The 26717-nt window shown below is 41.7% G+C and overlaps 1 protein-coding gene across 1 annotated transcript; it reads left to right on the top strand.

Annotated features, from left to right (window-relative positions):
• The first annotated feature begins 8859 nt into the window (after positions 1 to 8859).
• LOC124300400 (glucose dehydrogenase [FAD, quinone]) lies at positions 8860 to 26698 on the top strand. The gene is made up of 7 exons (XM_046754477.1): positions 8860 to 9035; positions 17411 to 17580; positions 18634 to 18877; positions 21237 to 21495; positions 22137 to 22397; positions 23032 to 23262; positions 25336 to 26698. Exons 2-7 carry the CDS (start codon positions 17411 to 17413, stop codon positions 25974 to 25976), a joined length of 1806 nt encoding a protein of 601 aa, XP_046610433.1. The 5' UTR covers positions 8860 to 9035; the 3' UTR covers positions 25977 to 26698.
• Positions 26699 to 26717: the final 19 nt, after the last annotated feature.

Raw genomic sequence — 26717 nt, 5'->3', positions numbered from 1 at the left:
ATTAGGAGAAGTTAAGGGTTCTATTATGTACGTGTAGAAAGACAAGTAAAGTCCTTCGGAGAACGATGTCGCAGGGAAATCAGTCACACGTCTTTTAGTTATTTACTGTAACGCCACGTATAATTTTATGCTTATTATTCCACGCATCTTATAGTTTCCGATAACAGTTTTGTCCCCCATTCAAAGATTCTAACTTCTTTTTACATCCTATTATATTCGGCATTTTTTCTCCTATTTTTAAGATCCATCCCGAATATTAGATAAAACTTTTTCAACGATGCCACGCTGAAGAAAAACAGTCGATATTACGATGTTTGATGTATGCTTAAAAACTATCAAAACGGTAATTCATAGGTATAAGTTTATTGTGACACTGTGTTTGTTTAAAATAAATTCTTCGACCATGACACATAAGTCGAAGTTAGTAACCCTCGAAAGTTTCAAGCGGTAGACTGTCATAGAACCTGTCGTTAAAATTCGTATCAAATATTATTACTGCACTCAAACCAATCATATTCGTCCGTACAACAATACCATAATATTATATTCACGAGTAAAATTTGACAGGCTTTTATAATTGAATACTATGATTGAATTTATATCCTTTCAACAAAACATATTCGCGCAAAGTGTACTAAAAGCATTCTAAAAATGTGGGTGATTATAAAAGTTGACGACAACAACTTCACTCATTTTTGCAGGCTTATTGTGTAAGGCCGTCTGGGATGGGAAAGGTAGATCAATTTTTATTACTTCAGTGATTCAAGGTCAGTTTGTTATTAATCCGGGTAAAATTCCCGATTACGTTGCATGGCTCAAGTTTACAAAATAAATTATCAATACGTGCGGGCACTTGAATAGTTAGTTACGTAAAGCTGTAGCTGATATCCGATAAAAAAAAGCCCGTTTGAAAACCAGTTTGCCAGATTGCGATTATTCATTTTGTCTCTGGTTAATTGATCGGGCTTTAATTTATGCAGTAAAATGAAAAAGACGATCATGGATAATCGTCGACTCTCACGTACCGCTGCAGAAGCTGCGAAGAAATCTGGTGATCTTCTTCGATTCCAGGAAAGCCGTTATTTTGAAAGATCCTTAAAATGTATTTATAGTGTCTGTGAAAGACCGTTACGTAATAAAAATCCAATCGAATGACACAGGAAACTCGAATTAATTTATTCCACTATCTAACTGCGGCTTGTGTCCAGATTCAAATCTATACGATCGTAGAAATCCGCTACACACGTCATGCATGTCAGAAATCTTGACACGGGCACGTGAAGCATTAAAGTCGTGCCCACTTCTCTGGTAAATGAAAAGTGAGATTAAGAAAATGCTCGATCAAAGCTTCATTTGCTAGCACTGATCCACTGAAATCTCACGATCAAAGTGAACTTATTGGTGGGTTGAAAAGCCTTGTGCTTGCTCTAAATGCTCCTCATTGTGAGCTGATTCCGCAGGATAGAACGAGTACATCGCTGCTCATGTCTTTTCGCAAATTGAAAGAGTTATCATAATGGTCATGTCTTGGTTCTCCGATTGGTGACAACGAGGCCAAGGCACGTTCCGTGTGTACATTGCTATAATTACGATTTCGAATTGAACTGCTAGTAATTAGCATGCGGATATCGTGTCATATAAAACTTACTGTCAGGAGTTGAAGTCTTACAGTTGACATCGGTACATTATAGTCCCAACTAACACTGTAATTGAAAAAATCTTGTGGATATAACGCCAGGTAGTATGTAGATATAATAGAACGTAGCCTACCATTATAATAGAAATATCCTGCCATTTAAGATTGCAAAAACGTTGAAGAGGAAGAGGCGTTACACGACTGGAAATACTCGACACTTCCACAAGATCTCCGGCAGATTGGAACGGCATCAGACGTTGGATTCTGAAAATTGGAAAATCCAACTCCTGTTCGCACCATTTGAATTTCTCAAAGCGCACCGACTCCAGCATCGATTACTGTCAGCCTGCAAAAAGATAGACGATACGGGCCGATTATATTTTCCACAGAGTTCTGAGGTCATGAGCCCACTACATTTCTTTGTGATCCAGTTCCCTTGAGAATTTCCACCCCTGATATTAGGGGGTATGGATTGTCAGACTACCACGCATCCTCTGCAATCCCCAAGGCATGGATATAGATGTACAGATGTCTCTCCCGAGATTCCCACTCTTGGAATGATTACCAATGTGAATCGTACAAGCGCAGAAAGAACTCTTGAGAATTCTGGGTAACCCTGATAAATCCTAAATCTTATCTCCACTGTGAGTAACGACGAAGATGGTTAAAAAGAAGAAAAGCCCGTTCGCCAAAAGCTCAATATGGATTTGACGGTGAGTATAAGAGGCGAGTAAATAATCTTTTTATTTATAATACTTTGAGTGGATGTTAATGGGTATGGTCTTACTAAGTCAATGCAATCGATTAATACTCAGAAGAATTATCTACATGGTTAAAAGGCCACAGCCATTAGCTGGTACTGATGAAAAATCTTCGGATTAGCGGAATGATTTCTCCAATGTGCTTCTGTCGTTCAAGTCATCAGAAATCCCGCAACCGCAAACAGTCTGAATACCAAGCATAAGACGTAACAATGAAACGGACAATCGTGTGTTATAAGAAAGCAAATAATGATCACAAAGCGATCCACAGAATGACGAAATAGTGAGGGATTGATCCGTCCCCGGGTTCGGCTTGTTTTCGGCCCAGCTGGAACAATAACTAGTATTCGAAACGCGTCCTGCAGCCCCGTGAATTCGTGGCGACGCAAACTTGAAATTCACGATACGTAACGTGATCAGGTGAAATACCCGAATCTATGTGTTCATCGATTTCTTCGTAAATCAGCTAACTTGATCGGCGTGTCTTTTGAAAGTACCCGGATAAAATCGGGTGGAGGTCAAAATTCCAGGAAACTAGAAAGTCGACTGGTTGAAAGCCCGAAATTTTTTAGGGTACGAATTTTGAAATTACGAATGATCAGTGTACCAAAAAAAAAAAAACAAAAAATTTTCACTGTCAAAAATCAAAGTTCAGAAAGCGCAAAATTTCAATCCGCAAAATGCAGAAGGACCAGAATCCCGAAAGGCCGAAATACCGAATCTCCTGTGAATTCGGAATCCATGAATTTTTTCAACTGTATGCTGGTTTTATCAAGATTATCTCATTGTATTCGACAATCGTCTGTGTCATCAAAGAAAAAAAGAACGGATAGGAATAGCCACCATATTTTGAATAACATTTAAACGGTACATCTTTTTCCTCGTACGTTCAAATTATTCAGGACATTATTAAATCCTGTTCGACATTCACGTAGGCGGCCTTCCATTACTTCACAAGCGTAACGCCAACTATTAACTGCAACTGGTGACGTAGGAAATAATAAATTTGTTTCCGACGTTTTGCAACCGTTCGAGTCTTTAGTCAGTCGTTATTGATAAATTCGGATTAGTAAATTTTCGACAAAGGCACAAATCTGACATTCAAAAAGTCGACTTTTTGACTCCTCGGTATTTTTGCAATTCAATATTTTGCCCTTCGCAATTTTGCCCATTCTCAACGAAAAATATCGGTGTTAATTTATTTATACAATTTTGCGTTTACAATGTTTATTTTTCTACAAAACAACTTTTCGTATTTATGGTCTTTGTGTGTTTTCAACTGTCGGTAATTTGACTTAGGTGATTTCGTCACGCGAACAAATGCTTATGCTTATGTTGGGATACGAATGTTGGGGTATATTGGGAATCCCGGTGTTCGTGCTCACTTGAAATTTATGTCGGTCTGACTTTTGACTTTAATTATGCGAAGAGTAAACACTTTACCATCGACTATCGGGCCAGCTTGCATCTCGTAATCCAGAATGCGCATATCCCAAAGATTCATGCCGCATTCTATAGCATTTAAAGCGTGAATGGATAAAAAAAATCATGCGAAAGCGTAGCGCGAACATTTATCCACCGTAATGTGAACTATACGTGAATGGAAATTGTCTGTAAAGGCTCGTAAAAATTTAAAAAAGAACTCTCCGGAATAAGATACAAGAATAGCGCAAGTAATCTCTGAAACGACTTGCCTGCACATAACGTCAGGTAGATTACCGCACGGTTCTTTTTAAAAGAAAGTAAACTATTAGGTTGAATATGGCGGGTAATTACGAAGCTATGCAATGTGTAGTGATTCCCGAACGGTACTTTCAGCAATTAGGCGAAAAGCTTACATAGAACCGTCCGTCTATGGCCGAGTATAATTACACGCGTATTCAATCTTATCCTTTGATTATCAAACCTAGTACTGGTAGTCGCGGCAGCTGGTGTTGGAATAATCTTTCATAAAGATTTCCTTTCTGTAAAAGAAAAAGAATGCTCGCTTCTTAGTCTTACATTTAAATGAACAAAGAAATGTGGATAATCTAAGTAGTAATTATTCGTGCAGGATAATTATGCGACAAAGCAAAAAACTATAATTTTTATAAGAAAAAAAAAAAAAAAAAAAAAAAACATAGAGAAAAAACGAAAGAAATTACTAAGGTCAGTCTCGTTAAATACCTCCGGCACTTTCGTAACCGTGTATTTATACCTGTACACATACTTCAGAACACCGGGCAAACGCGGCGAACCATGATTCCGATAATGCTGGTATACATCCAAAAATTGATTGCTTTAACTGGCTATTCAATCGCTTACGGCTCACGCCCTGTCACGCCGATGCATTGGCTGTAATTATTTTTAATAAGGTCGGTAACTGGCCTTCGTCGTTTCCGTGCCAAAAAACATACAAAAAAAAAACAAATGCAAAAAGATTTAAAGTAAATACTGTGAATTAGAGCAAATACGCAATAATTTGCAGCATAAAAACGGAGCGAATGACCGTATTCTGTTTGTTTCTATTCGAGGGAAAATACAATGTACAAATCAATAAGTTGTCAATGTGTGAAAACATATTTCGACAATTTGTAACACTTATGCGCTGTAAGACAACCCCATTTCGTGGAAACCGGTTCATAAGGTGTGAATCGGAGTAAGACAAGACGTTAAGCCGTAACGCAACTATCATATTATAGCTGTGATTTTGCAGGTCAGTAAGTTGCGGTGAAGGTAGTGGTGATCTCTTAAAAATACAGAAACACCCCGGCGCTCATGACCGTGGAACCCGTTCACCGGCTAAGGTGTAAGCATCTGTGTCACTGTCGTCGAATAACGTGCATTATATACCTCGAATCGAGGCATGGCGGGTATTTCGAGATCGGTTGCAAGGAGTTGGTCCGTATACGGCAAACTGCGGCGCAACGCTTTTCTTTCAATAGCCGTTCGTTCATACCTAATAATCATCCATAGTATTAAAGTTCGAAACCAAAATTCGGATGTTCCGATGTTCAGAAAGTGACGTCACCCAAAATTTTATTTCTCTTGACGTCATCGATCTATAGTAATCGTCGACGACGAAAATCAGCCGAATTCCTCAGTCTAGAAACAACCGCGCGGTAGAGCGGACGGATGAGAATCGCGCTCCGCAGAGTTCGAGTGGTGAAACTCGAGTTCCAGGACAAGCGCTCCGTAGTTTCTGCGCTCCAGGTCCGCTACCTGGTGCAACTTGAGTTCCAGGACAAGCGCTCCGTAGTTTCTATGCTCCAGATCCGCTACCTGGTGAAACTCGACTTCCAGGACAAGCGCTCCGTAGTTTCTATGCTCCAGGTCCGCTACCTGGTGAAAATCGACTTCAGGGACAAGCGCTCCGTAGTTTCTGCGCTCCAGGTCCGCTACCTGGTGAAACTCGACTTCCAGGACAAGCGCTCCGTAGTTTCTGCGCTCCAGGTCCGCTACCTGGTGCAACTTGAGTTCCAGGACAAGCGCTCCGTAGTTTCTATGCTCCAGATCCGCTACCTGGTGAAACTCGACTTCCAGGACAAGCGCTCCGTAGTTTCTATGCTCCAGGTCCGCTACCTGGTGAAAATCGACTTCAGGGACAAGCGCTCCGTAGTTTCTGCGCTCCAGGTCCGCTACCTGGTGAAACTCGACTTCCAGGACAAGCGCTCCGTAGTTTCTGCGCTCCAGGTCCGCTACCTGGTGCAACTTGAGTTCCAGGACAAGCGCTCCGTAGTTTCTATGCTCCAGGTCCGCTACCTGGTGAAAATCGACTTCAGGGACAAGCGCTCCGTAGTTTCTGCGCTCCAGGTCCGCTACCTGGTGAAACTCGACTTCCAGGACAAGCGCTCCGTAGTTTCTGCGCTCCAGGTCCGCTACCTGGTGCAACTTGAGTTCCAGGACAAGCGCTCCGTAGTTTCTATGCTCCAGGTCCGCTACCTGGTGAAAATCGACTTCAGGGACAAGCGCTCCGTAGTTTCTGCGCTCCAGGTCCGCTACCTGGTGCAACTTGAGTTCCAGGACAAGCGCTCCGTAGTTTCTATGCTCCAGGTCCGCTACCTGGTGAAACTCGACTTCAGGGACAAGCGCTCCGTAGTTCTGGCTGTCCAGGTCCTTGACCTGGTGACTTTTGACCTTCAGAACTAATTTGCCGTAGTTTTGGCTGTCCAGGTTCTTGACCTGGTGACTTTTGACCAAGCGCTGCGTAGTTTCTGCGCTCCAGGTCCACTTCGTGGTGAAAATGGACTTCCCGAACAAGCGCTCCGTAATTCTGGCTGTCCAGGTCCTTGACCTAGTGAATTTTTACTTTCAGGACCAATTCTCAAGTGTACAAGTTTGATTATTGAAAACGTCACGTCTTGTACTATCAAACCAATATGCATGCTTCAGATAACATTTAGAATCGGAAAAAAAACCGAACGACCAGGATCAACAAATTGCAACTGGTGAGTAGTTGGCATAGTATACATAGGAATACATGACAATAACGTCGTTCAATTAGAGCTAAAATTGCTGTGCGTCGTGTTTCAAATCTGTTAGCACTTAGCTGATTGTTCCGTGGTATTTTTTGACGAAATTTATTGTCATAAAATCACAATACGTTAACTTACATGCATGTGTAAACGTGATTTGTAAAATTATATAGGAAAAATCTTACGGGCAGATTCGGTTTGCGTCACATGCTCAAAGACAGCGTTCATTCCGTATACTGTGAAGCAAGTACCAGACTTTTTTGGGGAGTCCATCGTGCCCCAGTCTCCCCTACAACTATGTCACATGGTAAAACACGACGACGAGTAAGCGAGCTCACACGCACAAAAACCATTTATACTAGGCATCCGACTCCGAGCGAGCTTTAGCGAGAGAGGGTTGTAAAGCTAGTTGGTTACGAAATTTCGCCAAACAGCGAACAGCCCAGACTTCCGTGAAGTTTTCTCCGTCTCTTGACCCACGCCGCGTGCACCAAATCGTTTGACATCGCTCGGAACACGCTTTTTACACGTCTCAAGTACCGGCACCTTGGTCACTCGCCGTTACGCATCGCTAACTTTCAGCACGTGCTGAAATAGGTGATAGACGAACCTCTAAGAAGCAACAAAGTTACGCAGGAGTCCTCACTTAACGGTACGTACAGAACTACGTACTCGAAGTTCACGCAAGTTCAAATCGTGAATCAAACGCCAGGCGACTGACGACACTTGAAATACGTTCGTTTATTTGAGCGAGAGTTGGACATCCATTGGAAATACAAAATAACGTACCGTAAGACATTGCAGGATAGGAGATGGAACCATTTTAACGAAACGTTACAGTGGGTTGAATTGCGCGTGCGTAATTGTATGGTGGATTTGTTGTACGGAAATTCAATTCTCCTCTTCGTATAAAGGTATGTTATTTATGCATGTACATGTGTGTTCAGCGAGTGAAAATATCGTGGCAATTAGTGTATAACGCACACGTTGTGTACCTACCACCTTGCATAATTTTCATATTCAGAATGAATTAAAATCCTTTCTCTGTTTAAAATTAAAAATTATATCCCACGTCTCAAGAAGTTACGATAACAGTACGTGAAACGTATTATACGTACATCCTGTATTATACCCAACGAGCCACAGAAATAGGCCAAAATTAAACCGCGCTCTTCATATTATTTCACAGTAGTTTTAAAATTCTATACTCCCGAAGAATCCGTGCCCAACAGATGTGGACGTCGTCGGATCTTGATCTGATTATTTAAAAAATCAGATTTTGGTATAAAAGAATGGAGAAAAAATACTATTTTGTAATCATTCGACGTTGGCTCTGCCGCACTTCTTTTATAGACGGCATTGTCTACGGTGTGAATTATGCAGACAAGTTATAAAAAAATAGCGAAACAAACTTAACAAGAATGAGAATCTCAAACTCTGGCTACTCGATTATTGTACTTGTCGATTGATTCGAACTCTATGATAACAAAACCACTGGCCTGAGAAATACGAAATCTCGTTCACGCGACTTGGACTCGCTATAGTCACAAGAACCAAGACATTTAATTATTTTTATTTTTTATATAATTTATTTTAATTACGATAAAAAAATTTTTACCGCCTTTTAAAAAACCGGATTTTCCGCACCGTCCTGGAAGCTTGGAGGTGATCCCCTCAAACAATGACTTCTAAAAGGTCAAGTCGCGAAGCAGTCACGGTTTCATCGGACCGACTGCTTTAATACGTCGATCAGATTATTGCAAAAACTGAAAAGTAACATTGATTATGAAAACAAACGGGTCTAAACTATTCGCCTCGACACCGTATCCCACATATCTGGTTCTGGATTTACATCCGCATGCAGAAATTCGAGGGCCAAATTTTGCAGCTCGATGGTCCGTAAAGACCAGCGTGTGGCGAATCCGAGATGAAAACTAACCAGGTGAAGTCGTAGTGGTGGAAGCGGTGACGGGACGCTCCTGGATATTACATCGCCGATGGAGAGTGGTTGCGGTGCAGTTCGTTGTTGATCGTCGGTTGCGACGCCGGCTGGTTCTGCTCCCCCGCATTTGGGAAATCATTCGAAGGGGTCTCCGATCTTCTTCGATAATCTTCTCTCACGAGTTTATTCCAACGTCGGCCGTTCATCTCCGCGGGCGAAAACTTTTCGAATCAACGTACACGGTAAGTGGCGTCATTCTTTGGGTCATTTTTCACAGTCGGTTGACGGTTGGTTGTCTGACATTTGTCCATTTGAGAATCCATTCACCTGCATGACAATCAATCACTTTGAACGGTTACGCTGTTACCGATTCTCTCTCTCCTGTAGTAATTTTTTAACTTTATTATTCAGTGTAACTGATTCATACGTCGCACGCTGACTACGGTTATAATTTTTCATGCATCGTCACATTCGCGGGTTCAATGTCTTCATCCTCCACGCGGCATGCCGAGATCGAGATTATTGCCTGAGTTGCGACTCGACTTCTGTGGATCACAACCGGAGATTCTTAAATGGGTTTTTCGCGTCTCTCGTCGTTCAAGTGGCGGCCAAAACTTTCGTTACAAATGTCACACTCGTTAAAGCATCGTTTTTAAGTGTGTTTTTAACATTTTCGAACATTACATATTCGGTCAAACATCGATAGAAGAATTCGTTTCGTAATTCGATTTCAAACTCGTCTTCGAACTTACTCGGTATATGCCTATAACGTACGAATTTGATCGATGCAAGGATAACGTCGAGATAGAAGAAAAGTGAAAGGACGCCGCAACTGTAATATCTGTCCACCGGCAAGCCAAAATAATTAGGGCCCAAAAGTACTTGACCATCTGTACATAGACGTGGATCGTACGAGAGGATAATTTGCACAGCTGCGCCAAAACTAGACTATACGATACTTAGAGTCAGTTCTGGTGACATTGTCATTATCTTATACAGCGACAGCGAATTGCTGACCCTAGAATCATGTTTAATATATTTTCCATCACAAATGCCTCATCATAATTTTTGACGGGATTATTTAAAGTCAAACAGATCTCATTTCAAAATACTCATTTCTCGCGTATGAAATATTTGTGAAATGAAGAGTATTAATTTCGTAGCATACATATACGGCTAAAGATTGCGGACTTCTCGTAGTCTTTTTAATCCAAATCATCTTAGGTAGAGGCGGACTAACAAACGCGATTCATCTCGTCCATTCCAAAGTCAATTAGTGGTCGATTAGCATATTAGATGGATCTATTTTATGGGTCACGGTGTGCTATCGAGGCAGTAGATCAGCAAGCGGTAATGCCGACTCAAAAAATAAATTAATGCAATTTGTTAACCGAGGCTCGAGCGGAGCGATGTCTGCAAACTTTAGAAGCGTATAGTTGTTTCACAGGACCAGTACACCTTATTGAGGTATATAACCGGTCCAGTCAGTATCTTCGAGAAGTGGCCTGCCGTTCGAAGTCTCTTCGTTCTCTTTACAATCGTCATGAATTTTTTATTGCCAAAGTCACCGGAAAAAAACAAAGTTGTGATGGGGAGTAGATATCTTCGAGTCACCGCAAGTCGTAACGCCATATCAAAAGGTGTGAGGCAACGTGTAATTGGAAACCATATTAACGCCTGCCAATCCGTGTCACTTTGCTTGTTTCCGTTCCGAGCTCAGGTTGCCAATGTTACCGCCAGACCCGGAATCGTGATCGCTAACTACAGGTTAACACGAGACCCGGAATTCTGCAATTTTCGAATTCATGCTCCGAGGTAGGGACTCGAATCGCCAAGGAGCAAAAAGTACTCGCGACCTTGCGGAAGAGCTTGGTGTAGGTGTAGCAATTCAAAAGCTGATTCGTGACCGCGATTTATTCAGCGCTGTAATGAATCCCTAGATGTAAACTGGCCACGCAGAGTGACTAGCCATATTGTCTAGAATCTTGTACCGGGGGATCTGCCTCCATAATCATGGGGCATCCTTTCCTTGACATATACGAATAGGTAACGTGATTGTGCCAATCCTTTTACATTCACTCCTTGGATCACACTCGAGATTCCAATTTAAACTCTCACTCCGCGTATGCATCTACGCACGTTAGTGCGTCTATAAATGGTGTAATACTGCAATGTTTTCGCTAGTACACACGTGGAACGGATCATATCGTAAAGAGGATGTGTTAGGATCTTCTCACTGCATAGAATTAGATTAAGCAGCACGAGTGGATCGAATTATTGGTGAAAGTATAATACAGGAGACTAAAAATTGAAAAGATTTTTACTTCCGTCACATTAGTGTAAACATTAACGACTCGTTCACAATAGTATTCTGACTTAACTCTGGCGCACTTGACAATAGACTGGCTACCGTTTGGAAACGTGGGAACGCGAACCTCCACAGCAATCTACTGTCGGACTTTAATGTCTACGCACGTATACCATCCCTGCAATGATAATCACATGATGAATGAGATAGTAAGGCTGCGTGTGATGTGCTCATAATTAACTTTTGATGTTATAACCGCTTTATACGAATAATTTGCACACCTCCGTAAGAATTAGACGCTGCATGACAAGAATGTCCCACACGTCCCTATTCAAAGTTTGCTAAACCTCGAGAAGTTGATGTGTGACTTGCACGAGAGGCCAAAATCGTGGCCATGACAGAAATTCGCCGTGAGCAGAAGATATACCTATAAACACAGAGACTATTCGCACTGTACCGAGCTCTTCAGAATCACTAGTCCAGGCCATGGAATGGAAATTAAAATGCTGAAATCCATCTTGTTCCGATGAATTTTGCATCGGATATCTAGGTTTGAGCCTCTGTGCGACTTCTGATTGTTATAGCTTATCTGCAGACTGAGCATCCAGACTGCAAGTAAGCGGCTCATTGCCTCTATAATCATCTCTCTCTGAACCATAGGTCGAAACTCAATTCAGCCCAAGCGCTCCAGCAGATGTAGCTTCCTGACAATAATTTGATAATCCCCGAACAACGGCGACGAGCAAGTAGTCCCTCACTGGTAGGTATTTGGAGACCAACTACCTGATCTCTATCGTATACTGCTGACACGAGTCCAGACGAACTCGTAACAACGCTGTAATTCTTGCAGCTTGGAATTACAGTGCAAATGAAATTTTGAACTTTGACTTTTGCGATCTACCGAAAGATCGGGCCGATTATTCGAGCTCTCGCGATTAAAGACAGCCACACTAGAGTTACGGAGTAATAAAGGAAGACGAAATCAGCACCAAATTAATTAGAGAGGTCACACACTTGACAGGAAAAAAATAACGCACACATACATGCTACTCTACCACGAACTCGTGTCTGATACCTGAGACTTTTAATCGAGAAAGTTGTTTCAAAGTGCCCCACTATCCTAGTTCTTGTACAAAATCGTCCGAGCACCATACGCGATTGGTCCAGGATCACTTACACGTTCACATGCCAAAGACTTCTCGGTACCAAAGTTAGCCACTCGTTCGCCAATCCATGCGATAGGTACCAGATCTGCCTGCTATGTTTATTGCGAAATTATTACGTGATACCCACACAGTCATGGAGGCTGAACAGTTGATCGATTGCTCGAGGCTGCATGCCCGACCTGTTCCACGGGTCTATCGGTAAAATCCATTTGCGTACTCCAGACCTGCGAGTAGCGGATCCGAAGTCAAGGTTACGCCACACTTTCGAGTAATTGAAGCGACGATACCCGGTAAAGAAATCGCTGCGAATTAATCATCGACGGTCGTCAGCGTTTCGTATCAATTCTATGCCAATATTGCGGAAACTCGAACTGTTTGAAGAATTTATCATAAGTCGAGAGTGTGTGATGCATTGCGCAACTTTTCGATTTAAATCATTGATCCATCCACGATATTGCCAATATTTGCACGCCAAGACCGTGAAGCGTGATAACTGACCCTGCTTCTTCCTCTTACGAGAGTCGTATGAATTTATAACGTTTTCTCTCGTAAGCAGAATCGCACGACAGTGTTTATTTATGAAAAGAAATAGTACCTGTCAACCACCGTGGTTAATGGTTCTTGACCCGTCCCGTTTAGAATATAGTCAGGTTAGGTTGGATATCAGACTCAAAAGTCGCGCCTCGATTCAAGCTAGAGATAATTAACCACTCTGCGTCAACGAAATTCGCTTTCGAAACAATTCAGCCCCTAAGTTGAGGTACAAGTCGGTGAACCAATAAGATTTAACACGTCACTAGCAGGTGACGGTTATTGGGTATTATAGTGGCCTAAGAGCATAGCCACGATTTTATTGCACGCTTAAAAGAGACAAAATATTCAGGGAACCGGTGAAAGTAAACGCCTATTAATTTCATACATCATATGTGAAATAAAATTTCCTGTCTCTATAATCTTGAGCAATAACCATGTCACCGTTACACACGGAGGTGATAATTTTACCTCGGAATAGCAGAAATTTACCTGTAGAAGATAATGTAGAAGATAATCTCTTTCACTTTTGGAAAAGTGTGATCCACAGCCAAATTTGATTCAGCGATTTTGTCCCGATAACTCGATTTTTCATCGATGCAGAAATCTGATCGAACGTGTTAGCGAACGCGGAATAATAACGCAGTCATCGAATACAGACGCTGTTGCCAATCGAAGTAGAAACATACAGTGAGAATCGGATTATTATAGGTACCGGTACACGTTTCACCGAACGAGTTTTCTTACACTCCAAATAATTTCTCGTTCTGCATTACCTGGATTCACCAGCCGTTGTTTCGGTGATTTGTGGAAATCGCAGCTTTTCACGCATTGCAATTCTTTCCTTTCTATTGTTAAATAAAATAAAGATATCAGTGATTTTCGACAAATTTTTCGAGGTTTCCCCGCATTTTTACGCGAATCGAATGCTACTAGATGACTTGCCGTTGATAAATTCGACCGATTAATTCACAACCTGATCTAGACGTTTGGCAATCATACATATCATTTGTATAACAGTCACTGGATTCGGACGGTGAACCGGCGTAGAAGTAAATGCAATAAATAATAAATGAATTAAACATAAGCTCACATGTTGGGCTGTGCAATACAGTTCCTTATATGCACGTGTATATTTATTTAACATATTGGTATCATGGATTACGCACATGGACTAGATGGATGCCCGCGATATAATATAAATGTACGCGGAAACGTAAAGATACTTCGCACACGTCCATAAACTCCCTGACAAAGCACAATCCATCGACTTGCAGGGTGTAGGAAAGTAGCCGTTGAGAATCGTAACAGATTTCGTAACTGGGCTGAATCGTGTTTCCAACGGTTATGGTGCGTGCGGGTGAACAATTTAAAAAATTAACAATGTACATGATCAGCGATCACGTGAGATTCGGTTCTTCAGAGCTTTCGCGCACAATATAATACACGCATATTTCTCTTTATCCATTCGCGACAGGTAATCTAATCCAGTCTCGCTCCTTTTGCCTTCTGCAGGCAGGCGCCATGGATAATCCATGCATGCTACTGCGGATGTGCGTTATTTCAGAGGCACTCAACAACAACTTTACAGCCCTGGGAAAATTTTCACACGATACGTAGTCGAAGAGGGAAAAGCGCAAGTGGTAAAAGCCAGAATATGAAGTCAGTCACGAACATGCCCAGCGTTTTTTATTAAGCATATACCCAGCATGGTGCCGAGTCTTTGATTAGTTAGATCTGACGTCGACGTTAGTTGAATCGGTCGTAACGAACTAATTGCGAATTTGCTTCTTTACGCTCGATGACAGATAACTGTGATCTTGATACGCGGTGCCACATGAATCAGTGGCTCATTTTAAGAGGGAACCTCCGCTCGGTATCCGCGTCCTCATTTCCTACCGCGGTGTAATAATTATAATACGCGTAGACTAACGCTTTCATAATTGCCATGATTCTCCGCACAATAATACCGCGATCTCGTTGCGTGTGCCGATACCCATTCGGTTACATTTTTCATCATTCTTTCTTTTCGTATCGCGGATGGAGTGACGAAGTCCACCGGGAGGGAGACTGGAATCGGGACAATTCATATGGTTACAAAAGCTGCAACAACAATGACTGCAGTCCGGGACCTGAGTTTCGACACCGTATCCGGTAGATCACCGCAATTCGTGACAACCTTAGGCATTTCCAATATTCTGCAACTTCCGATCCCTGTCCCGCTTAGACGCGTCGGATTGCGTCAGGAGCGGAAAAGCTTGACCCGCCGTGCAACGTCGGCTATTATACAATTCGAATACGCGAGAATTCGCCTGTAGAAGGCTGTTGCCTCGATGAGATCGGTCACGAGATGCGCGTGATCGGAATTTCCGCACAGTCGAACGAACCCTGGGGTTCTTGCGACGAACGGTGAAACAGCCGAGCCGAAGCTTCGTCGTGTCGTTACACCTGGTGCGATGGGCGTAATCTGAAGGAATTACAAGAGGCAATACCGTAATACCGTTACGTTCACTGACCGCCAAGACGGGGCCTCGGCGAAACGTTGCGAAAGTCACGCATTTTTATGGTTTTTAATTACATGCACGTTTCACCGGGTGTGTATAATATGCCGGAGTTCCAATCCTTCGGCTAGGATGAACGAGGCTCAAGCCGATCAACGGACCTCCGGCTTCGGGCCAAAAGTCAATCTTAACAAGATAAACACAGCGCGAAGAGTCTCCTAGTGTGTAACGGATAGCGGTATAATATTACCCAGGCGAAAGCGGTATTTACGACTACTGGTGAACAAACGAGGTTGACTTTGATCATCCTTCGCATCTGACGGATATGAAACACTCGTGTCTGCACTTCCATGAAACACACCGGTCAACACCAATTTTGAGTCGGGGTTCTGGATGTCAATTTTTGATTTCTTCTGTCTAACTGACCGATGAAAAAATATTTTTATCAGATAAAGTTTGCTTTTGTGGAAACGAGAACGATATTTTAGATTTTAAGAAAAATTACCCATTTTCTCAAACATTTATTGTAAATAACAATTGAACAAAATTAGTTTCGCATTCAAATCACTTTTATTCAAAAACGACGAGCCATAATAAACCACAAGTGTAAAAGAATCGATAGACAAAGTTTAAAAATGAATATTTTGCGTGCTTCTTCGATTTTCGTATGGACACGCTTTCGTTATACTAACCCTGATAACGTTAATCACGGTGAAGTCTGTCACATCTTGGTGAAAACTTTTTTCTTATTCTTCCGAATGAGCACCTCAACCAAAAACTTCAAGACTTATTTATCAAGGTAAAAACGACAAAAACAAACTTTACAAGTAATAAATAAAGGTTTTGGTTAATATTAGATGTATAGAATCGAAACTTATTCATCCCAGTAGAAACTCGAAATTTTTTTACTATTTCTGTGTTGACCTGTGTTATTAGCTACCGACGCGACGTTGGGTTCAGCGTTTGGAACTTGAGAACGCTTCGCAATATTTTTACAGGCTTTGAAGTAGTGAAAAATTATTCGACATTAATACTGTACCGGCTCATTTCTCTCGGGATTTCGATCCTTCGTCTACCGCATAGAATTCCTCTGATATCGCAATTAATCTAGAATATTTTAAACGTTTTATAGCTTTTTGTAATGACATGTGAAAGTTTTATGGTTCAAACCAACAGATGCTCGATCTTTTTTAGAATAATAAATAGGCACAATTTGTTGACAGCACGTTTAACATCAGCCTAAAGCTATAAAACTGTTAATACTGCCAGTGAACATTTCTGAAAAATTCGGTAGTATTCGGACCTTGGATACATTCTTTACTTTCATTCAAATCGGTTCGTTATTTCGTACGTACGTAATCTTTCTTATAAAATAAAACCTAGTCTGCTTCAAGATATCGTAAGAACTTATCCCAAATAATAGCGTTACATTATGTTATGTCTTAAATCGATTTTTGTCGGTGCCAATCATTGTTTCCGTATTACAGCAAAGCTGATTTTTAACATCGGTATTGAGTGCGTCTAATTGAATTATACAAAGAAAAAAAATTCTCTCCAGAAGTTGAAAAAAAATATATGTTTTCCAACGTAGGTGCTGATGACTTGTGAAAATCGAAAGTTTGTACAAGTGAAATTAGCCACAACTATTGCAATTCTTGTTATTTAAGTGCCCCGTGTAGCCGTTATACCCTACGACTCGATTTTCCCCTTCGCTGACTACCAAACTATCCTTACTTGAAAAACAGCGCTACATCTACACGTCATGAAAAACCCGATTCATGGAACCAATCTCTTGAATTTCAGCTCTCGATACCTGACAAACAAAATTCTCCCGAATATACGCGTTCAAATCTGACAGAGAAGAATTTAATGCCCTGCCCAAGCAGAGGTGAAACACAAAAATAAAAATCATCTTGCAACAGAGAACTAGTAACCTCTCGAATAATATACGAAATCATAGCCCATTGTATTCCTTACATATTGCGCCGTAAAAGTGGAACTTCAAGTATAATCGCTGCCGTAAATTTCGAACAATACTTAGTGACCTTGTCGTCCAAGTTCCGCTATTAAACTATCCGATGGCATAATTCTTCGCAAATTCCGTGTTTCAGATGAGCTGCAATTGCCCTTTGACGGCGTCATCGGGGCCAACGTTGGCTTCGACCTGCGGTGGCCCGTCCTTCATGCTCTTCATGGGTCTCCTCGAGGTTTTTCTGCGGAGCCAGTGCGACCTCGAGGATCCTTGCAACCGGCCGCAATCTCGAGATTACGTCGACACAAGGTGAGGGAAGGTCTCCAGCTGCGTAACGTTACGCGTTGTCTTATCGAGGATCGAAGATGGGGACCAATCGGAGCACGGGAATCGATCATGAATGGAAAACTGTTGCGCGAGCATTCGTAACTTGATATATCAGATCTATCGTGCTCGGTCAAATGAGGCTTGGCGACAATATTAAAACTTCAAGTCAATTGGAGGGATTGAATCTTGCCTCTGCGAAAATATAACTGTTTCAATTTCTCCGATATTTTTGTCGATTATCCCAACCTCTCCTGCACCGACGGATAAATCGTGCTTCAGACGCCAATTTCAAGCTATTCGTAATTAGATTTTGGTGACAAAGCAAGATTCTTTCGATAAATACGACTTTAGCCGTTTGTTTTATCGTCCACATTAACCAGACAGGGAATAAAAGAAAAAATGGAAACGTGCCAAATTCTATGTGATGAATTAAATGAAAGTTACAACTTGAGTATCAAAAAGTGCCAAATTCTATGTGATGAATTGAATGAAAGTTATAACTTCAGTATGAAAAATTCGCTAATACTGAACATACGCGTTGCGTCGTGTCATTGACCGTTTTGTACACTGCCTCGATACAACGTGAAAACTCAGATCATGCATCACGTTACGGAGTTCATTGATTAGAAATAGTTCTATATCCACTCGCGATGATTATCGCGTCTCGTGTCGCTAAAAAGACACTGATCATAACAATTATCAAAGTATCTGGATACCTAACGTTCAACATTACGTTTTTTTTCTCTTCTTCTCCGTTGAACGGAGTCAAATTGATCGCGACCGGACTTTTGTGCCCGTAACCCAGATTTCCTAGTGCTACATAAGGCGTATACATGTAACAATCGCTCATCTGTCAAAGTGACAAATGACAATAATCGACGAAATAGGGATCATTCCGCGTCGTGCAAGTTGCGAAATAATTTAGCAACCGCTTTACAGTTGTACTTTTTTCATTCGTGCCTCGCCTTCCGCAGTCAGCGAGGCGATCGGCATTAGGTATGAAAATTTTTCTCACACTCTCATTCTCTATTTCAGATACGATTTCATCGTGATAGGAGGTGGCAGTGCTGGGGCGACAATCGCCGCCCGATTGTCGGAGGAAAATAGGTTTTCGGTGTTGCTGTTGGAGGCGGGTTTGGACGAACCGACGGGCACTCAGATTCCATCGTTTTTCTTCAATTTCATAGGCAGCGATATAGACTGGAGATACACGACGGAGAGCGAGGACGAAGCTTGTCTAAATAAAGATGACAAAAAGTGCTACTGGCCCAGAGGAAAGGTGGGTTACTTGCACGGACAGTCGACACGCCGAAAGCGAAAGCGATGAATAAACACAAAGGTCCTCGTCTATTCATTCACCCACTCACATGTTTCATCTCCGAAAGTCAACTCGGAACGTGAGGGGACTACGCGTGCATACCTATATTCGTATACCTCTGTATATTTATACATGTAAAACGGACTTGCATGGAGCTGGAGTCTACATGGATATATATTTCACGCCGTGACCCTTCGCCCCCATGACCGTCCTTCAAATCGGTACATTTCTACTTTTACAAATGCGAAAGTCACCACGTGCTTACTTATCGCCGATGACATTGGCACCCACGAACCTCCGAATTACACCTCGATGGAATATCGTTATTTTTCAATAATACTTGTGTTTTTTTTTTCTTACGTCCGTCAACACCTGAGGTGTCAAGAGCATTTTCAGTTATTCGTTTTTTCATACTTTATAGAATGCAGTGATAGACGATTAGGTACGTCAAAACGGATCGATCAGATTCAATTCATGTACCTTTACCGAAAGTCGATCGTGTTTTTTTTTTTTTTGTCCAATCAATAGAGTTTTTAAATAAAAACTTGCCACGGTCAAATAACTTGTACATTATGTAAAAACTAGTAGTCTAATTCCGGGATATGCCAGTTTACAGTATAGCTTAGGTAATGTGTCAATTGCGAAGAACGCATTCACGGTATCGCGTCGCAAGTTTGGGGTTTATAACCGCTATCGCGCTGTGGAAAAAGTGAGAAGTAAACATTTCCGTAATTTCAAGACTTCGTGCACGATCTCGAACTACTGTTAATAGTAAAAAATATCAACGCTATAATATTTTCATTTACCCCTTCTTCTTTTGTAATGTAAAGTACAAGCACGGACAGTATAAATATTTTTCGATTCTTGACGTGATATCCGATTTTAAATTATTCAACCTGAGGCGTACTTGGTTAACACTTTAACGCATGTCTCATGTGTGAGTGTTCGTTTCTGAATAATAAAAATGAGAAGTTCATAACGAGTGGAATGAATTTTTGGTTTTAAGCCAGATTTATTGATGAAAACAATTGAAGTAAAAAATTTTAGCGTGGTATAAAATTCGAAGCACTTGTAACGACTCGTTTTAAAAACAAATTTGACAATGTAATGCACAAACTTTTGCTGCAATCCTCGTACAAAGTAATAATCACGAGTACTGGAAAATCGTTTGTTTCCGAATGAATCACGATAACTTGGAACCTTGGTCTCGTACGAATTGCCTCATACTTTGCGAAATATGTAATGGGGTAAGGTTTATGACCAGCGAACGGGCCCTTGAATCTCACAATCGGTGTAATGATCAGCGATAGCTGAAACAAGAAAACGTAAAAGTTACAATGCAAGGTATATATAGTATCCACGAGCAGTGATTGGCACGGTAATTCCAAGTACGTAACAAGCGATGAAACGTCCATCAAACACTTTGCGACTCGTCCAAAGACTCCAACTGAGAATTGGGATTGACCTTTTCGTTTGAGATCCGTTATTCGTGGATGCTTTAAGAGAGATGAATGCATGTAATGATGATTCACCGACATGCGTTGACGTCTAGGTAAACCTGTGACGCACATAAATATTCAAAAATTATTAAACCCTGGTTTATATCTGGGAGTTGTACAATATCGCCTATAATTGAAAAGATAAGTCGCCTTAGAACACAATAAGCTCTATAAGGGCGTTGCATTTGTGCTTGTTCTATTTTTATCACTTCTCTTCCCTTTTCCCTGCATTATTTAAATAAGTCACGCAATTAAAATAAGTGAAATCGTGGCAAATCGCAAATTTTTAGACTCAAACTGGTATTTATGTGGAGATACGTATCACGTCCGTGTGAAAAAAAAGAACCGTAAACTGCACAAAAATTTTCTTACATAAACTGGTAAAGGAAACATTAATTTAAAATTTATCTTGTGAATATCCGACTCTTGGGCTATTATTATATCGATTACAATCTTTCTGTCTCGTTATATCACATCACTGTGAAAAATGAAAAGAACCAACTAAATATTATAATTAATGGTTAGCTTATACCATCTTCAGAATGAAGAATATAATCGGTGGGAGATGAAATTTATCAGCCGAATTACATGTATAATTACGCTATCCCAATTTTAAGACACATTAACCGCAAAGAAACGAAGTGGATTCCAAGATATATTTATAGTCGGCATAGGATGTTGGACGAATTTTCTCTTTAATGAGAAAAAGAGAAGGTACCCCACCTGCTTATCTTATCTTTATTTATTGTTAGTTATCTTCGGGGAAGGTGCTCTGATCTCAACCCTGCAGCTTCGGTAATACGTGGACGTTAACTTTTCAGGTCCTAGGAGGCACCAGCGTGATGAACGGTATGATGTACATGCGGGGATCCCGTAAGGACTTCGACGACTGGGCCAGCCTTGGCAATCCTGGATGGTCCTACCAGGAAGTCCTTCCATATTTCATGCGGAGTGAGGATAATCAACAGATCGACGTGATGGACTCCGGCTACCACGCGACTGGAGGACCTTTGACTATCACCCAATTCCCCTACCATCCACCCCTCAGCAAGGCCATCATGGAGGCCGGAAAGGAACTTGGTACTTTGTGCCTACTCATTTGCGTTAATCGAAGCGTTTAAAATCGGAACGTGAACCTGAGTCTTGAACATCCGCAATTTTGGAAGCGTACTTTTCGTGATTGACTCGTCGCCTCTTTAAATTTCTTTGGAGTGAAAACTGTGCAACTCGCATGATCGAGTGAATATTCACCATTTAAGAGTGAACTTTTCCGCTTCAAACGTTTTGAATGTGAATAAAATCACTCTAAACTTTACACGATTGGAGTTGCGTAGTTTTCACTTTCACTGAGTAACTTTTCGCTACATCGGAGTGAATTCTCATTCCAAGACATTAACCGAGCGATTGTCCACCTCTTTTCTCGTAGCCAAATTCAATTCGCATATCCTTTACATTTTTGTGCAACAACCACGACGGTAATTACGTTCCCTTAACCTACTTCGTAGATTTAAACATTTCATTGGCGACCTTCTACCATTCCCTTTCGTTTCTTATCCGTAACGGAAACGCGCACTCTGGTTAAAAATTATACGTTATTGTAACCAGTTCAAAACTCGCTCGAATCGTTACTTCGTCTGAACGCTGCCAACTCGCATTTTTTCCTGCTATACTATATAATAATTGCTTCACTTAAATGTTTACGCTGAATTTTTTCCTACCAGGGTACCCGGTGCTTGATCTGAACGGACGCTCCCACACCGGGTTCACAATTGCTCAAACCACTTCGCGTAATGGCTCGAGGCTGTCAACGGCACGCGCCTTCCTGAGGCCGGCACGGAACCGCCGCAACCTCCACATAATGCTCAACTCAACGGCGACGAGGGTTCTCCTGGACAGCAACAAGCGGGCCATCGGCGTGGAATTTTTCTTCGATGGAAAACTCCACCAGGTTATGGCCAACAAAGAGGTCATCGTCAGCGGAGGTGCGTATTCGATTTTGCCAAAAACACGTCGGTGTAATTGATTTTTTCTCAGTCAAATCGCCACAGAACTAATTGTCCATTTATTACCATTCCCCAATTACTGCCAACAAGTTTTTGCTACTTTTAGTATCATAGTAACGGTATCGTGATACGACTACTCGTAGAGATCGTACGTAACGCGTCCACGCAGTGCTGCGGAGTTGAGAATTACTTCAGCGAAAAGTATGAGAGTGAACCTATATGTCTGTATCAATAACGTTGAAAGCAGTTTCATATTTCCGTTTGATGGGCACTCCGATGAGCGTTGGTTAAAATAAAATTTAACGGCTGTAGTTTGAAATTCCTAGACTTACATTACAGCATCGTAGGTTCATGGTATACCGACCGTGTAAGAAATGGTCACACAGATTACGAATACTCTTCTTCGTCGAAGTGAAGAACCTGGAGAAATGTTAATTTCATCGCTTCGACTACCGTTTCACTAACGCAGACTCGTTTCTTTAAAATCCATTCGCTTACACAGCTGTAAACATGAAACAGCCCTTACGTTAAACCCGGTGGCGTTGAAATCTGCGCGTGGCAATTCGTCGTTTCATTTATGGCCGATCATGTAATTCCAAATGGCTCATTTCAGGCGCCGTAAACTCACCCCAAATCTTGCTGAACAGTGGAATCGGTCCGAGTGAAGAATTGCAGGCGGTTGATGTTCCCGTTCTTCATAACTTACCAGGCGTGGGGAAAAACCTTCACAATCACGTCGCTTTTGGAGTGGGATTCACCATCAATGACACGGACACGACGCCGTTGAACTGGGCCACTGCAATGGAGTATCTCCTCTTCAGGGATGGCCTCATGTCAGGCACCGGTAAGTTCTAGCCTCGTGAAATTTTTTACGGTAGGGTCGTGATGAAGCAAAGTCGAAAAGTTAGTTATCCTTCCCTGAAAACCGAATTTCTGCGACTTCGAAAACACAGTCATATTTATCTTCCTATAAACCGAAAATGACAATTAACCGATTGTCACAGAATCCGATTCGGTAAGCCAATATTTCAGTAGAGTTTAACGTGCAACAATATTTCAATCGATTTCGATTCCATAAAAACCACACCAAAACCTCTCGAGTCCATTTCACTCGTGTCGTCAGAAGCGCAAGCAAATTGATTGTGAAAGTCTTTCCTTAAATTTATTTGAAAATATCAAAAGGCATCATATTCAACGTTCACCTTGAGTCGATGTACAAATCCCGGATGTTTATTATGCTGAATGTGATATTCTATACTTTCGATCAACCTCAATAGTAATAACCAGAGTTATAAACAAACGTGCACATGTATATGGTTCTTCTCCCCCGTAGAACTTTTGATCAGATTATCAGTACATTGCGCGATCTTTACGATTCATCCGTTATAACGTCTCAAGCAATTTTCCACGATCGTGTAACCGAGTCGTGAGCCGTTCCCCTATCCTTTCGATCCAGCCTTTGTTTGTAGGCCTAGTCGTTCCAGCATCGAGATGAAATTCCGCCACCAGTGAAAGCGAATTGCACAATGATCTGGTTCACGGCCCGAGCTGTATACTCGGTGATGTAATTTTTTTCTAATGCAATATTCCCCACGGAACTTCCAGCTCTGCTGGCATTAATCTCCGCGCCAAAAGGAACCAGCAGGAATCCCCTGAGTCAGACTCGACGCGCCCCTGAATTAGGACTGGAACCTCATGACGTATTTTCCCACGGGGCAACACTAGGCGTGTGCTTATTGCTCAAGCCTGCGATACGACAGATGTAAATTTGTAATTAACGTACTACTACGCCGCCTGCGGGTTACATGCTCAGGATTATCTTGATTCGATGTTTGTATTCTCTGCAGCCTGTAGCCTAAGACCCTTCAGAGCTGTCGACTTCGTATTTACTCCCTTCTGCAAACGATTTCATTTCGCGTGATAGAGATTAACTCCATTCGCCTTAATCTACCATGCAGACTTCCATGATACTGCAAATTTGATCACCAATATTTTTCTGTTTCAATGATTCATTGCGAGCAATTTTTTTTTCGGTCAGTATGTCTTTGCTGTATTTCTTTCATTATCCTGCTCGTGAAGAAGTCTCGCAATTGTTTATCCGACATCCAGAATAATATATCCATACGTTGGGCGAACGCCAACAGTTATCGTAAGAGGTTTCAGATACTTTTGCCGATACTTCAAAACCACTCAATCGAGTGATTTATCGATGCAAGTATTCACAGCCAGACGGTTCGAACAAAAAATTGATATTTTTATAACTTATCCATTTCGCAAATCTGCATATAAGTATGTGATAGAATCTCTAAGTGGTATGTATCCGGCTTGACTTATCGTTTTCTTATTCAAATCACACCCGAAACGTAACGCCTTTTCGATTCTGCATAATTTTGCCATAAAGAATTGTGCAACGAGATTCAAAAAACGAAGTACATAACTTATGATCCCGAGATTTCTTTCCCGATATGCCTTTTAGGAAGTCGTCGAAGAACTTCCGAAACAATTCGCGAATATCAATACAAGTATGAATAAATAAAGATATTCCCAGTCTACTTTACAGTTACATCTCGTCCTCGGTGATAAATCAACAAGTCAGTCACATATATTTAATGGCAAGTATACAGTTTCGCCTGTAACGACTTGATTGGAATCTACGCGATTCTCTGTCGCAACTGATTCTCATGCCATGAACTTTCAGGCACTAATCCATTATCCTCGCGGTATAATACCTACTCTGTTTGCCAGACGAGCTTTCGCTCGAATCGACTCAGAGCACAAACAGACCGACATCGCTGATCCAATCGCACAATATGCCGAAGATACGGTTCCCCTCAAAGACCAGGACCAATGCCGTACTTCGACAACAATAAAGTAGTACAAAACAAGACACTGTTTAATTTGAAATTTCCAATTTCAGGCATATCGGAAGCGACTGCAATGATCAACACGAAGTATGCAAATCCTCGAGACGATCATCCTGACATCCAGCTGATATTCGGAGGATACCTCGCGGATTGCGCGGAGACAGGAATGGTCGGAGAAAAGAAGGGAGCCAATCGTAGCATCTACATAATCCCCACGCTATTGCACCCGAAGAGCCGTGGGTACCTTCGACTGAGGAGCAGCGACCCTCTCGACAAGCCGATGATCTATCCGAAGTACCTTACAGTCCCAGAGGACGTAGCGCGCCTCGTCGAAGGCATCAAGTTCGTCGTGAGACTGGCGGAAACCGATGCCCTGAAAAGGTACGGCTTTCAGCTCGACAAAACGCCGGTGAAGAACTGCGAGCACTTGAAGTTCGGGTGTGACGCCTACTGGGAATGCGCTGTTAAGCATGACACTGCGCCGGAAAATCATCAGGCTGGATCGTGCAAGATGGGACCAGCCAACGATCCGATGGCAGTCGTCGACAACGAGCTCAGGGTGCGAGGCATCAGGAATCTGAGGGTGGCCGACACGAGCATCATGCCAAGAGTGACGTCAGGAAATACCAACGCCCCGGCTATCATGATCGCCGAGAAAGCTGCCGACATGATAAAGAGGACGTGGATCGGGTGAATCCAAAGAGAGTAACGAACGCCAAGGAAGAGTAAAATAAAAGTAAATTATTCGAAAATACGGGGATGAGACGAAGCGTCGTTTTTGCTGGTACCGAATCCCTCGACATAATCGTGACTTGTCGCTGTAGGAAAAACTTCGGTGCAAATTACTCTCTTATCTCCTAGAGTACGTCCTTCTACCTCCTCTCGACAGCGTGTCTGTTTCCCTCGTGTTTTCCGCAATGGGCGCAATGTTGAAAGAATTTACTTTAGAACGCAAGGAGGCAATTCCTTATTCCTTAGAAGAAACTCAGTGACAATGAACAATTTTCAGGACCGTGCCTACATGTGTACATCGTTCAGCATTTAGAAGGTACAGGTGACCTTCTAAACGCTGGAACATTATCCTCATTGTTAACCAAAAGACGAAAAAATCAGTAGCTTCGGAAGAGTTTTATTTTTACCAGTAATATACCGTACAACCTAATCGCATACCTGTAGCATTCTTAATACTAACTTAATTCTTGTACAAATCTACGCAGGAAATGATGAAGAAAAAACAGATGTCAATCAAACTTAGCATAATACCAGTTACTATACTATATTAATAATAACATTATCCCTTTACGCATTATTGTTATACTTTAGTATGATACAGTATTTACATTTAGCCGTAAGATTTATAACGGTCGTATCGTATCGAGCGTCTAGTTGGAATAAAGTAAAGCAAAGTACAGTGAATATCACGACACCGTAATAA

The sequence above is a fragment of the Neodiprion virginianus genome, chromosome 3 (genome assembly GCF_021901495.1).
Source record: "Neodiprion virginianus isolate iyNeoVirg1 chromosome 3, iyNeoVirg1.1, whole genome shotgun sequence".
In the NCBI taxonomy this organism is placed as follows: domain Eukaryota; kingdom Metazoa; phylum Arthropoda; class Insecta; order Hymenoptera; family Diprionidae; genus Neodiprion; species Neodiprion virginianus.
The sequence above is the reverse complement of the archived record's forward strand: the minus strand, read 5'-3'. Positions and strand labels throughout refer to the sequence as shown.